Genomic DNA, 14,169 nt, shown 5'->3' on the forward strand with positions numbered 1-14,169 from the left:
GTTCTCCCGTTTGGAAACTTTATCTATAGCGTTGCATTTGTTGGACATTAAATCTTACCCGTACAAATATAAGCTATTTCCCCGGGGGCGTAAAGTCCCAGTTAATAACCTATTCTTTTGTGTCGTAGGACTTTTAAAGTTAATATCTCGTATCTTACTCCGCCATATTAGGTTTCCCTCTCTCCTGGAACCTCTTGTCTATAGATTTGGCTTTTATCTCAGATTTATAGATTTTGGCTTCCCTCTCCTCCTTTTTTGATACTTTTAGTATCTCAGCTTAATCTCGGGACTTATGCCTCTCATGACTAAGATTAGTTTAATTTATGGCAGTGCACGTTGCCCCAAGTCTTTGCGGACCTGTCTCTGTGTATCGGTCATACAAAACCCATTGGATCTGTTTGGAATAGCAAAGCTCCTATTATTGATAAATTCTAAACATTTTAGAACATTAAATCAAGGATAACTTAAATCATTCCCCCCAGAATCGAGAATATAGGCTACGGACCTTGTCGCTGACTGGGAAAAGCAATGATCGTTGGATCTCGTCACCACCTCTGTCGTGTACTAGTTCACCACTGGCCTGAAATAAACCTTCAAGTCAGAGGTCAGGTCTTTGTCTTACGGATCCTGGATCCGCCCGTGCACGGTTTTCAGCAGTTCCTTGGAACGACAGAGGCAGATCTTGAGTTCCGACTCTAAGGACCAAATTGTTAAAGGAATTTAATTCCTATATGTTTATCAACCAATTCAATTAAAACACTCTGCCCATACATAAGAATTTGTAAGATACTTATCAGCATTAAATGGACAGAGACCAGTCTCAAAATCAATCAATCAATAGCGTTTATTCTCGAGAGTACTGATCATGTCATAGGTTTTAATGTCCATCCTCCTCTCGGATACAATGGCAGTACAGTTAGCGTTCTCATCACTGTCTGCCACCTGTTAAATAATCTGCCACCAACCCAAGGTCTTTCCCCTCCCTGGGTAGACACATAATTCAAGCCTGTCTGAAGATAAACCCATTCTTTCTAACAAGGAACACATTACATTCAGCATTATGATTATAATAAGATTCATTCATACGGTAACATAGTAGTATTCTGTAGCGTTCTCATTCTTTTTAATTCTAAGTCAAATGTATACATATTTTAGTCATTATTCACAAAAATCCCATAACAGAAAGAGAGGTTGAACAGGCTAGTAATAGGGGTTGCAACAATTTCGGTGGATAATTTTAGAAAGTGAGGGTCCAGAATGTCTAGCCCGGCTGAGTTGTAGGGGTCCAGATTTTGCAGCTCTTTCAGAACATCAGCTATCTGGATTTGGGTGAAGGAGAAATGGGGGGAGGCTTTGGCAAGTTGCTGTGGGGGGTGCGGTGCTGTTGACAGGGGTAGGGGTAGCCAGGTGGAAAGCATGGCCAGCCGTAGAGAAATGCTTTTTGAAATACTCAATTATCGTAGATTTATCGGTGGTGACAGTGTTTCCTAGCCTCAGTGCAATGGGCAGCTGGGAGGAGGTGCTCTTATTCTCCATGGACTTTACAGTGTCCCAGAACTTTTGGGAGTTTGTGCTACAGGATGCAAATTTCTGTTTGAAAAAGCTAGCCTTTGCTTTCCTAACTGCCTGTGTATATTGGTTCCTCATTTCCCTGAAAAGTTGCATATCGCGGGGGCTATTCGATGCTAATGCAGTACGCCACAGGATGTTTTTGTGCTGGTCAAGGGTAGTCAGGTCTGGATGAACCAAGAGCTGTATCTGTTCCTGGTTCTAAATTTTTTGAACGGGGCATGCTTATTTAAGATGGTGAGGAAGGCACTTTTAAAGAATAGCCAGGCATCCTCTACTGACGGAATGAGGTCAATATCCTTCCAGGATACCGGACCAGGTCGATTAGAAAGTGTTTTAGGGAGCGTTTGACAGTGATGAGGGGTGGTCGTTTGACCGTGGACCCATTACGGACGCAGGCAATGAAGCAGTGATCACTGAGATCCTGGTTGAAGACAGCAGAGGTGTATTTGGAAATGGCTCTGAGATACAAATAATATTACTACACAGATCATACATGTAACGTTAGCTCGTGAGCCAGGCAGCTAAATTACTTTCTGACAAAATTAGAAACATGTAATATCTGAAAATGTAGCTAGCTAGACTCTCTTACCCGTATACATGGATGGACGCTTCTCCCTCTCTGTCACCAATGCCATGGTTGCCCTTAGTTTGAATATGTAATCCGGAGACAGGTGTTTTATACAACAGCCGTGTGTTTTCTTTTCGACTCAGTCAAATATGTTGTTGTCATACTCGAATTCCACCGAGCATCGCACTAATTTCAAAACTCGATCCTTTAGAAAGTGGAGAACAACACCTTTGCAGTTCTACTACATGATATCTTTCAAAAAAGTTGCGCCTTAGAAAGGATTACCAACACGTCCTGACCATCTCATATTACAGACAGAAGCGTGGTACATGGCAGACCAAGCCGAACACATCTCTCGGCTTGTCCAGCCCACCCATTATCTCAGCCAATATTGGCTAGTGGGAAGGTTCCTGTCTTTCTGTGGCTAAACCAACTAGGCTCGTAACTTAACAATATCATTTGTATTTACAGATGGAATAAAAGTTTGTTATTAAGGCACATGAAAGTTCACATGTTCGAGATGGCATTTCTGCCAAAAAACGCATTTTGTTTCAAAAAAAAAGTTTATGTTCAAATGGCTCTCCTGTGAAGTAGTAATGGACGACATATGCCTAGTTTCCTGAAATTAGTCACATTTGCTGTTCTTTCCTTGCCATGAATATGTTATTTCTAAACATCCTTCCTCTTCTGTCCATGTGCAGTTTGACCTGACAGGACTTAGTGTGTTTGAGTACACACACCCCTGTGACCACGAGGAGCTAAGGGAGATCCTGGTACACAGAACAGGTGAGACCGACCCCTGTGAAAACACACTCAAGCTAAAGGTTCCTACTGAGAATAGACTCTGCTATACACAGCACCCTGGAATATCAGTGTAACAAGTAGTGTGGGGCTCAATTTAGCAGCTCCAAGCAAAAGTCGGAGCCTGTCAGAACTAGTTATCATTTCCCACTCCAGCCCCGGGGTCAGGGTGATTAGTGGGCTACTGTCTTTTCCCTTGGTATTCACTTTGCTTCACTGACACCATTCCTTTTTTGCACATCACACCAACACTAAATGTAATTGTTTATTTCTTAACCTCAGTCTCACCTTCTCTCTCTCCTCTGCCTGTTCAGGGACCTCTAAAAAGTCCAAGGGACCAAACACAGAGCGCAGCTTCTTCCTGCGGATGAAATGTACCCTCACCAGCAGGGGGCGCACTGTCAATGTCAAATCAGCCACCTGGAAGGTTCTCCACTGCTCAGGCCATGTGCGAGTCCATGAAGCCCCAGCTGAGCAGAGCCCCTGTGGGCACAAGGAGCCGCCCGTCTCCTACCTGGTGCTGGTCTGTGACCCCATCCCCCACCCCTCCAACATCGAGGCGCCGTTGGACACCAAGACCTTCCTCAGCCGCCACACACTGGACATGAAGTTCACCTATTGTGACGAGAGGTGAAACTGAGACCTACCATTCCGCTGACTGCAGCACCAGCATGAATAATGTAGTAGAAGAATACTGAATCTAACACGACGCTTTACTCATTATAAGAATAAGGGCTATTGTTGTAAGAATATATGTTGCGTTAGATTTTTTCCTTGAAAAGTTAAATGACTTGTATTCACACAAAGATGTGATTTAATAATAGGTAGCTCCTGAATGTAGTGCCACAGATCCACCTTGTGTCCAATAGGTTGAATGGCACTCCAGTAAGCAGCAGGATTAACCTGTCCCCTAACTCTGTGTTGTCCAGGATCACTGAGCTGATGGGCTATGATCCAGAGGACCTGTTAAATCGCTCTGTGTATGAGTACTACCATGCCTTGGACTCAGACCACCTCACTAAGACCCATCACAACTGTAAGCATCCCCACATAAATATGACAATGCAAAGGTATTCCCCGTTAAAGCAGACATGTAGTCTGGAAATGCCCAATGCTTGGCAATATACTTCAGTACGTAATATAATGTTGAAGTACTAGGTAGCTACTTGCAGTCTCTCTTTCCTCTTCTCTCACCCTTTTCTTCTTTCTTTGGCTCTCTCCAGTGTTTGTTAAGGGCCAGGTGAGCACAGGCCAGTACCGCATGCTGGCTAAGATAGGTGGCTTTGTGTGGGTGGAGACTCAGGCCACTGTTATCTACAACAGCAAGAACTCCCAGCCCCAGTGTGTTGTCTCTGTCAACTTTGTGCTCAGGTACCGTCATGGTCTACATAGTGTGTTAGAGGCTAGTTTGATCACGGGATTAAACTGTCTGGTGGACTGACTCCACTGGGTTCTGACTCAACCAATCAATCAGATGTTCCCTTTGTAAGGTGGAGTAAGACATGATATGTAACTGTTTTTGTCTCCCTCTTGCTCCAGTGGCATTGAGGAGGAGAAAATGGTGCTGTCTCTGGAGCAGACTGAGGACATGAGGTCTGTAAAGAAGGAGCTGGTGGAGGAGGAAGAAGAGGACGAGGGCTCAGAGGCAGAGGTGTCCCCTGTGCTCCTGAAGGAGGAGAAGGTGGATGTGATGAAGCTGTTCACCCAGGCAATGGAGGCCCAGCCGCTGGCCAGCCTGTACGACAGACTGAAGGAGGAACCAGAGGCCCTCACCCTTCTGGCCCCGGCCGCAGGAGACACCATCATCTCCCTGGACTTCAGCAGCCCCGGTCAGTACCCTGCCCTGCCTGGAGCTTTGGTTGATAGTTACTTTTTAATGGAAGATTAACTTTATAATGGAAGATTAACTTTACAATTAGTGATAAAGTCACGCTTTACTTTACTAACCCAAACTCATTCTGACCCCCTCTTTACTGTCCCTGCAGACTCTGACATCCTGCTGACGGACGTGCCGCTCTACAACGATGTGATGCTGCCCTCCACCAGTGACAAGCTGGCCCTGCCTCACTCTATGCTGCCCCCCAGTGAAGAGCCCCTGAGCCCCAGCGCCTCAGTGGAGACCAAGGCAGGTCCAGACTCCTTCAGCACCCCAGGCAGCCACAACTCAACTGAGGTGAGCAGGGATACCACGTCCAGACGGACCGCTTTTAAAACTGCCAGTCAGGAAATCAATGGAAAGTTGCTGTGTCAAAAATACTTCTGTTCACAAATACTAGTCTTTAACCAATGTAATGTCCTCTGCAGCCTGACAGCCCGCTGAACTTCTGTTTTCCAATGGACTCTGACATCAGTGCTGCGCTTAAACTGGACCTGGTGGAAAGACTGTTTGCCATCGACACAAAGCCCAAGACGCCTTTCACCTCACAGGTACGGTACCTACAGTGCATTCGGAAAGTATTCAGACCCCTTGAAATTTCCCACATTTTGTTACGTTAGTCTTATTCTAAAATTGATTAAATAAATATTTTCCTCATCAATCTACACAGAATACCCCATAATGACAAAGTGAAAACAGGTTTTTAGAAATTTTTGAAAACGTATTAAAAATAAAAAACACCCTTATTTACATACAGTTGAAGTCGGAAGTTTACATACCCTTAGTTTGGAGTCATTAAAACTCGTTTTTCAACCACTCCACAAATTTCTTGTTAACAAACTATAGTTTTGGCAAGTCGGCTAGGACATCTACTTTGTGCATGACACAAGTAAATTTTCCAACAATTGTTTACAGGCAGATTATTTCAGGTTTAATTCACTGTATCACTATTCCAGTGGGTCAGAAGTTTACATTCACTAAGTTGACTGCCTTTTTAAACAGCTTGGAAAATTCAAGAAAATTATGTCATGGCTTTAGAAGCTTCTGATAGGCTAATTGACATAATTTGAGTCAATTGGAGGTGTACCTGTGGATGTATTTCAAGGCCTACCTTCAAACTCAGTGCCTCTTTGCTTGACATCATGGGAAAATCTAAAGAAATCAGCCGAGACCTCAGAAAAATAAATTGTAGACCTCCACAAGTCAGGTTCATCCTTGGGAGCAATTTCCAAACGCCTGAAGGTACCACGTTCATCTGTACAAACAATAGTACGCAAGTATAAACACCATGGGACCACGCAACCGTTATACCGCTCAGGAAGGAGACGCGTTCTGTCTCCTAGAGATGAATGTACTTTGGTGTGAAAAGTGCAAATCAATCCCAGAACAGCAAAGGACCTTGTGAAGATGCTAGAGGAAATGGGTACAAAAGTATCTATATCCACAGTAAAACGAGTCCTATATCGACATAACCTGAAAGGCCGCTCAGCAAGGAAGAAGCCACTGCTCAAAAACCGCCATAAAAAAGCCAGACTACGCTTTGCAACTGCACATGGGGACAAAGATCGTACTTTTTGGAGAAATGTCCTCTGGTCTGATGAAACAAAAATATAACTGTTTGGCTATAATGACCATCGTTATGTTTGGAGGAAAAAGAGGGAGGCTGGCAAGCCGAAGAACACCATCCCAACCGTGAAGCACAGGGGTGGCAGCATCATGTTGTGGGGGTGCATTGCTGCAGGAGGGACTGGTGCACTTCACAAAATAGATGGCATTATGAGGGAGGAAAATTATGTGGATATATTGAAGCAACATCTCAAGACATCAGTCAGGAAGTTAAAGCTTGGTCGCAAATGGGTCTTCTAAATGGACAATGACCCCAAGCATACTTCCAAAGTTGTGGCAAAATGGCTTAAGGACAACAGTCAAAGTATTGGAGTGGCCATCACAAAACCCTGACCTCAATCCTATAGAAAATTTGTGGCCAGAACTGAAAAAGCATGTGGTCACCAGAAAAATGTCACGAGCTTGGGTTACACACTATCAGTAGCTGGAGGGGGTAGTGAACAATATAAGGAAGAGACTGGGGTGGCAGTGGGACGCGTCCATCTTGGTACAATGGTGAACCTAAATGAAACGAGAATCAGCTGTTGTGTGGTTTAAATACTGTAGGCGGAGATGTAATTGATGTGATTCCATTCCACCACTTCCCTGAACTTGCGTGGATTCTAAACGTCTTTTAAAGGATATGACTTGATTCAGGTAAAGTCTGATCTGACATATGTTCTTGTTTCCCCCTGTAGGGCATGGAGGACCTGGACCTGGAGATGTTGGCCCCATACATCCCCATGGATGATGACTTCCAGCTGCGCACCCTGTCCCCAGAGGAGCCCCCGTCGTGTGGCCCAGCCCAACCCCTGGAGAGCTCTCCTCTGTGCTCTCCTCTGCACCTCACCCAGGATGTCCACAGCTACACTGATTCCCCCTTCAGTGCCCCAAGCAGCCGGACAGCTTCCCCAGCCCCGGAGCTGGCAGCTAGCCCTTGCCCTGCCTCCTTACTCACCATGAGGTAAGTCCCACACATACACACACTCCTTCCAACTTACCCTTTCCTCAAAACTAAAGCATATCAGTGTTTTCTGACTGCTGACATGGTGTGTGACTCTCTGTGCTCTAGGGCGCCTCAGATGGACAGAGAGATCTCCCTCAGGACACTGGCCACCCAGAACTCACAGCTCAAGAGAAAGTTGTCTCTGTCTCAGGCTGTCGGAATAGTACATGTGTGTAGGACCTTTAGAAATGTTTTTATCACATTATACATATATAAAAATAAAAATAAACATTTAGCAGAGATATTCTGTTTGATAACATCTGGCATATTGAGGGCTAATTTGAATATGTTGTTTTTCTTAGAGGGCATTGCTCCAGGACCCTCCTGGGCCAGGTAAAAAGCTCAAGGTGTCTGAGCTGGGCAGCTCTGAGGCTCCTTCCAACAGGACCGTACTGCTCCTACCTACAGGTAGTTAGTCCTGGAATACACAACAGCCAAGGCCTGACATTAAACTTATGTACAGTGCCTTCGGAAAGTATTCAGACCCCTTGACCTTTTCCACATTTTGTTACGTTACAGCCTTAATCTAAAATGGATTAAATAAAATAAAAATACTCAGCAATCTACACACAACACACCATAATGACAAAGCAAAAACAAGTTTTTAGAAATGTTTGCAGAAACAGAAATACCTTATTTACATAAGTATTCAGACCCTTTACTTTGAGACTCGAAATTGAGCTCAGGTACATCCTGTTTCCATTGATCATCCTTGAGATGTTTATACAACTTGATTGGAGTCCACCTATGGTAAATTCAATTGATTTGAAATGATTTGGAAAGGCACACACGTGTCTATATAAGGTCCCACAGTTGACAGTGCATGTCAGAGCAAAAACCAAGACATGAGGTCGAAGGAGTTGTCCGTAGAGCTCCAAGACAGGATTGTGTCGAGGCACAGATCTGGGGAAAGGTATCAAAACATTTCTGCAGCATTGAAATGCCTCAAGAACACAGTGGCCTCATCATTCTTAGTTTGGAACGACCAAGACTCTTCCTAGAGCTGGCAGCCCGCGCAAACCTAGCAATCTGGGCAGAAGGGCTTTGGTCAGGGAAGTGACGAAGAACCCGATGGTCACTCTGACAGAGCTCTAGAGTTCCTCTGTGGAGATGGGAGAACCTTCCAGAAGGACAACCATCTATGCAGCACTCTACCGATCAGGCCTTTATGGTAGTGTGGCCAGACGGGAGCCGCCACTCAGTAAAAGGCACATGACAGCCGGCTTGGAATTTGCCAAAAGGCACCTAAAGACTCTCAGACCATGAGAAATAAGATTCTCTGGTCTGATGAAATCAAGATAGAACTCTTTGGCCTGAATGCCAAGCGTCACCTCTGGAGGAAATCTGGCACCAATGCTACGGTGAAGCATGGTGATGGTAGCATCATGCTGTGGGGATGTTTTTCAGCTGCAGGGACTGGGAGACTCGTCAGGATTGAGAGGAAGATGAACGGAGCAAAGTACAGAGAGGTCTTTGACGAAAACCTGCTCCAGAGTGCTCAGGACCTCAGAATGGGGTGAAGGTTCACCTTCCAGCAGGACAAAGACCCTAAGCACACCGCCAAGACAACACAGGAGTGGCTTCGGGGACAAGTCTCTGAATGTCCTTGAGTGGCCCAGCCAGAGCCCAGACTTGAACCCGATCGAACATCTCTGGAGAGACTTGAAAATAGCTGTGCAGCAACGCTCCCCATTCAACCTGACAGAGCTTGAGAGGATCTGCCGAGAAGAATGGGAGAAACTCTGTAATCGCTGCCAAGGGTGCTTCAACCAAGTACTGAGTAAAGGGTCTGAATACTTATGTAAATGTGATATTTCAGTTAATTTTTTTATTAGTTCCAAAAAATATGTTTGAAATGTTTTTGCTTTGTCATTATGGGGTATTGTGTGTGTATATTGAGAGAAAAATTGAAAAATCAATTTTAGAATAAGTCTGTTACCTAACAAAATGTGGGAAAAGTTAAGAGGTCTGAATACTTTCCGAAGGCACTGTATGTTTTACATATCATTTACATGATACAATGACACTAGTGTCCCTTATATTCTCTTGTTTCTCTTAGACCTGGCAAGCTGCCTGCTTGGCATCTCCTCGGAGGGCAGCGGTTCGCCCTTCACCCTTCCACAGCTGACCCGGTATGACTGTGAGGTTAATGCCCCTGTGGTGGGTCGCCAGCACCTGCTGCAGGGCGAGGATCTGCTGTGTGCCCTGGACCAAGTCAACTGAGTCAATGCTTAGCCTGCCCCCTGCTGGACCAGACTAGACACTACAACTTCTCACTCACTTCCTGTCCACCCACTGCCACTTTATTTGTCTCTGTGTGAGTTTGATATTATACTTTGGCTGCCGTCTGCATCCACCAAGTGATCTCTGCAGCGTTCCACCTTGATGAAAGTCATACAGAGTTGGTGTAAGGGATGTGGTAGTGTTTGTAGGTAGAGGCACGTAATTGTTTCTTTCTCGGGAGTCTGACAGCACACGTATGGCACCTCCATGGATGGCTCTGTTGTCTGGTCTCCATGGAAACCGGTGGCGCTACTGCCAGCAGTGTATTGTAAGCTTTAATTGCACAATTTATATATATTTTTGAAATACGATTACCAGCAATATATATATTACGGCTTTTTTAAAAGTCGTTTTAATGGAATTTCAACCATTTTATTGGACTTTTTCCTCTGTATTCTTATGTTGTGTACAACAATAGTATATGGTCCAGAAGGCTGAGTTCATTGTTTCATTGGATGTTATATCCTCATTACTGGTTACCAGTATTTTAGGCATAAGTGTGTGTTACTGTGCATTGACCAGGGGAACTTTCCGAGATGTCTTAAAGCCTTGTCATGAGTAATAAAATACATGTGGAAAGGTATAATAGGAACTAAATCCAGTGTTTGTTTTTAACAATGGAGGATTCGCCACTCAGTTTGATCATGTATTTCATATTTTTAGTCGAGACTCAAACACTTCATTTAGAATTTAGTGACGTGTGTCATATGATCATCATTTTATCAGTATAATTATCTCATCATTAGTAGCAAGCAAGTGTTATGCTTGCATAACTGTTTTCAATTTTTTTTGTCTGTTTTATGGCATTGGTCCAAATACTGTAGTGTTGTCATGCTTCCTGTTGCTGTGTAAAATAAAACTGAAAAAAATTATAATTGCCTTGTTTAAAACATATATTCTGTGTCATGTCATGGAATATTGCGGTATCAAAATAAACATGAATTCTTCACTCCAACAGAAGAATCCTGCAGTCAAATTAAAATTAGATACACATTAGATAACAAGGACAAAACTCAATTTGATTGGTACATACACAAATGTTGACACACTCCCCTCCATACAGTGCATTCGGAAAGTATTCAGACGCCTTATCTATTTCCACATTTTGTTACGTTACAGCCTTATTCTAAAATGTATTAAATTGTTTTTTCCCCCTCAATCTACACACAATACCGCCATAATGACAAAGCAAAAACAGGTTATTAGACATTCTTGCAAATGTATTAAAAACTAAAAAACTATCACATTTACATAAGTATTCAGACCCTTCACTCATTACTATGTTGAAGCTCCTTTGTCAGCGATTACAGGATCGAGTCTTCTTGGGTATGACGCTACAATGTTGGCACACCTGTATTTGAGGAGTTTCTCCCATTCTTCTCTCCAGATCCTCTCAAGCTCTGCCATGTTGGATGGGGAGCGTCACTGCTCAGCTATTTTCAAGTCTCTCCAGAGATGTTCGATCGGTTTCTAGTCCGTGCTCTGGCTGGACCACTCAAAGATATTGAGACTTGTCCCCGAAGCCACTCCTGCATTGTCTTGGTTGTGTGCTTGGGGTCGTTGTCCTGTTGGAAGGTGAACCTTTGCCCCAGTCTGAGGTCCTTAGCGCTCTGGAGCAAGTTTTCCTCAAGGGTGTCTCTACTTTGCTCCGTTCATCTTTCCCTCGATCCTGACTAGTCTCCCAGTCCCTGCCGCTGAAAAACATCCCCACAGCATGATGCTGCCACCACCATGCTTCACCTTAGGGATGGTGCCAGGTTTCCTCCAGATGTGACGCTCGTAGATTCAGACCAAAGAGTTCAATCAAATGTATTTATATAGCCCTTCTTACATCAGCTGATATCTCAAAGTGCTGTACAGAAACCCAGCCTTAAAACCCCAAAGCAAGCAATGCAGGTGTAGAAGCACGGTGGCTAGGAAAAACTCCCTAGAAAGGCCAGAACCTAGGATGAAACCTAGAGAGGAACTAGGCTATGAGGGGTGGCCAGTCCTCTACTGGCTGTGCCGGGTGGAGATTATAACAGAACATGGCCAAGATGTTCAAATGTTCATAAATGACCAGCATGGTCAAATAATAATAATAATCACAGTAGTTGTCGAGGGTGCAACAAGTCAGCACCTCAGGAGTAAATGTCAGTTGGCTTTTCATAGCCGATCATTGAGAGTATCTCTACCGCTCCTGCTGTCTCTAGAGAGTTCAATCTTGGTTTCATCAGACCAGATAATCTTATTTCTCATGGTCTGAGAGTCCTTTAGGTGCCTTTATAGGCAATCTCCAAGCCGGCTGTCATGTGCCTTTTACTGAGGAGTGGCTTCCGTCTGGCCACTCTACAATAAAGGCCTGATAGGTGTGTGTGCTGCAGAGATGGTTCTCCTTCTGGAAGCTTCTCCTATCTCCACAGAGGAACTCTGGAGCTCTGTCAGTGACCATCGGGTTCTTGGTCTCCTCCCTGACCAAGGCCCTTCTCCCCCGAATGCTCAGTTTGGCCGGGCGGCCAGCTGTAGGAAAAGCCTTGGTGTTTCTAAACTTCTTCCATTTAAGTGATGTAGGCCACTGTGTTCTTGTGGATCTTCAATGCTGTAGAAATGTTTTGGTACCCTTCCCAAGATCTGTGCTTCGACACAATCCTGTCTTGGAGCTCTGCGGACAATTCCTTCGACTTCATGGCTTGGTTTTTGCTCTGACATGCACTGTCAACTGTGGGACCTTATATAGACAGGTGTGTGCCTTTCCAAATCATGTCAAATCAATGGAATTTACGACAGGTGGACTCCAATCAAGTTTCAGAAACATCTCAAGGATGATCAATGGAAACAGGATGCACCTGAGCTCAATTTCGAGTCTCATAGCAAAAGGTCTGAATACTTATGTAAATTAGGTGTTTGTTTTTTATTTTTAATACATTTGCAAAAATTACAAAAAAACAGTTTTTGCTTTGTCATTATGGTGTATTGTGTGTAGGAGAAAAAACGAATTAATTTTGGAATATTGAGGCAAAATTGTTACATTTGGCTGTACTCCAGCATTTTGGAGTTCAGATCAAGTGTTTCATAGGAGGGGACAGTACACAATGTCACCTTTTATTTGAGGGTATTTTCATACATACCTGTTTTACCATTTAGAAATTAAGTCATTTATGTATCTAGTACTCCCATTTGAAGGTGTTATAAGTATTTGGACAAATGGACTTATAGTATGTTAAAGTAGTCAAAAGTTTAGTATTTGGTCCCATATTCCTAGCACGCAATGACTACATCAAGTTTACACACTCATTGGATGTGTTTGCAGTTTGTTTTGGAGGTGTTTTGCCCAATAGTAACTGTATGATGACAGGTAATTTTCCTTCTAAGTGAGTAGATTAGATGTTAATGAACACCTCTAAATAAATCCCGATGATGCCTCTATTAAGAAAAATCATGAATTAATCTTGAGTATTGAGGAGTGAGACAAAACAAGCATTTTATTTGGGGGGGGTATGATCTTTGTGCCTCTAACCTCTCATCGTTATTTACGATTGATTCATGATTATCCATAATCATGGTAGCATCCACATGAATGTAGAAGTGTTTTTTATTTTATTTTTTTATTTTTTATTTCACCTTTATTTAACCAGGAAGGCTAGTTGAGGATAAGTTCTCATTTCCAACTGCGACCTAGCCAAGATAAAGCAAAGCAGTGCGAAACAAAAAACAACACAGAGTTACACATGGAATAAACAAGCGTACAGTCATTAACACAATAGAAAAAAGAAAGTCTATATACTGGCGTGAGGAGGTAGGCAATAAATAGGCCATAGTAGCGAGGTAATTACAATTTAGCAGATTGACACTGGAGTGATAAATGAGCAGATGATGATGTGCAAGTAGAGATACTGGTGTGCAAAAGAGCAGAAAAGTAAAAAACAATATGGGGATGAGGTAGGTAGATTGGGTGGGCTATTTACAGATGGACTATGTACAGCTGCAGCTGTTTTTACTCGGGTAAGTTTTGCGGCGTGAGTGAAGGATGCTTTGTTGCGAAATAGAAATCTGATTCTAGATTTGATATTGGATTGGAGATGTTTAATATGAGTCTGGAAAGAGAATTTACAGTCTAGCCAGACACCTAGGTATTTGTAGTTGTCCACATATTTTAGGTCAGAACCGTCCAGGGTAGTGATGCTAGTCGGGCGGGCGGGTGCCGGCAGCGGACGGTTGAAAAGCATGCATTTGGTTTTACTATTGTTTAAGATCGGTTGGAGGCCACGGAAGGAGTGTTGTATGGCATTGAAGCTCGTTTGGAGGTTAGTTAACACAGTGTCCAAATAAGGGCCAGATGTATACAGAATGGTGTCGTCTGCGTAGAGGTGGATCAGGGAATCACCCGCAGCAAGAGTGACATCATTGATATATACAGAGAAAAGAGTCGGCCCGAGAATTGAACCCTGTGGTACCCCCATAGAGACTGCCAGAGGTCCG

The 14,169-nt window shown here is 43.7% G+C and overlaps 1 protein-coding gene across 3 annotated transcripts in view; it reads left to right on the plus strand.

Moving 5' to 3' along the window:
- LOC139530919 (hypoxia-inducible factor 1-alpha-like) overlaps positions 1-10,586 on the plus strand; it is a 64,516-nt gene extending 53,930 nt beyond the window's left edge. For all 3 annotated transcript variants that reach the window (XM_071327724.1, XM_071327725.1, XM_071327726.1), the window contains 11 exons: positions 2,842-2,926; positions 3,256-3,571; positions 3,871-3,977; positions 4,165-4,312; positions 4,481-4,770; positions 4,927-5,114; positions 5,246-5,368; positions 7,121-7,386; positions 7,495-7,597; positions 7,731-7,836; positions 9,488-10,586. In XM_071327724.1, coding sequence (XP_071183825.1) covers positions 2,842-2,926; positions 3,256-3,571; positions 3,871-3,977; positions 4,165-4,312; positions 4,481-4,770; positions 4,927-5,114; positions 5,246-5,368; positions 7,121-7,386; positions 7,495-7,597; positions 7,731-7,836; positions 9,488-9,651 — 1,896 coding nt within the window. In that variant the 3' untranslated portion in view covers positions 9,652-10,586. The remainder of the gene's footprint in view (positions 1-2,841; positions 2,927-3,255; positions 3,572-3,870; positions 3,978-4,164; positions 4,313-4,480; positions 4,771-4,926; positions 5,115-5,245; positions 5,369-7,120; positions 7,387-7,494; positions 7,598-7,730; positions 7,837-9,487) is intronic.
- Positions 10,587-14,169: the final 3,583 nt, after the last annotated feature.

This window comes from Salvelinus alpinus, chromosome 9, assembly GCF_045679555.1.
Source record: "Salvelinus alpinus chromosome 9, SLU_Salpinus.1, whole genome shotgun sequence".
Lineage (NCBI taxonomy): Eukaryota > Metazoa > Chordata > Actinopteri > Salmoniformes > Salmonidae > Salvelinus > Salvelinus alpinus.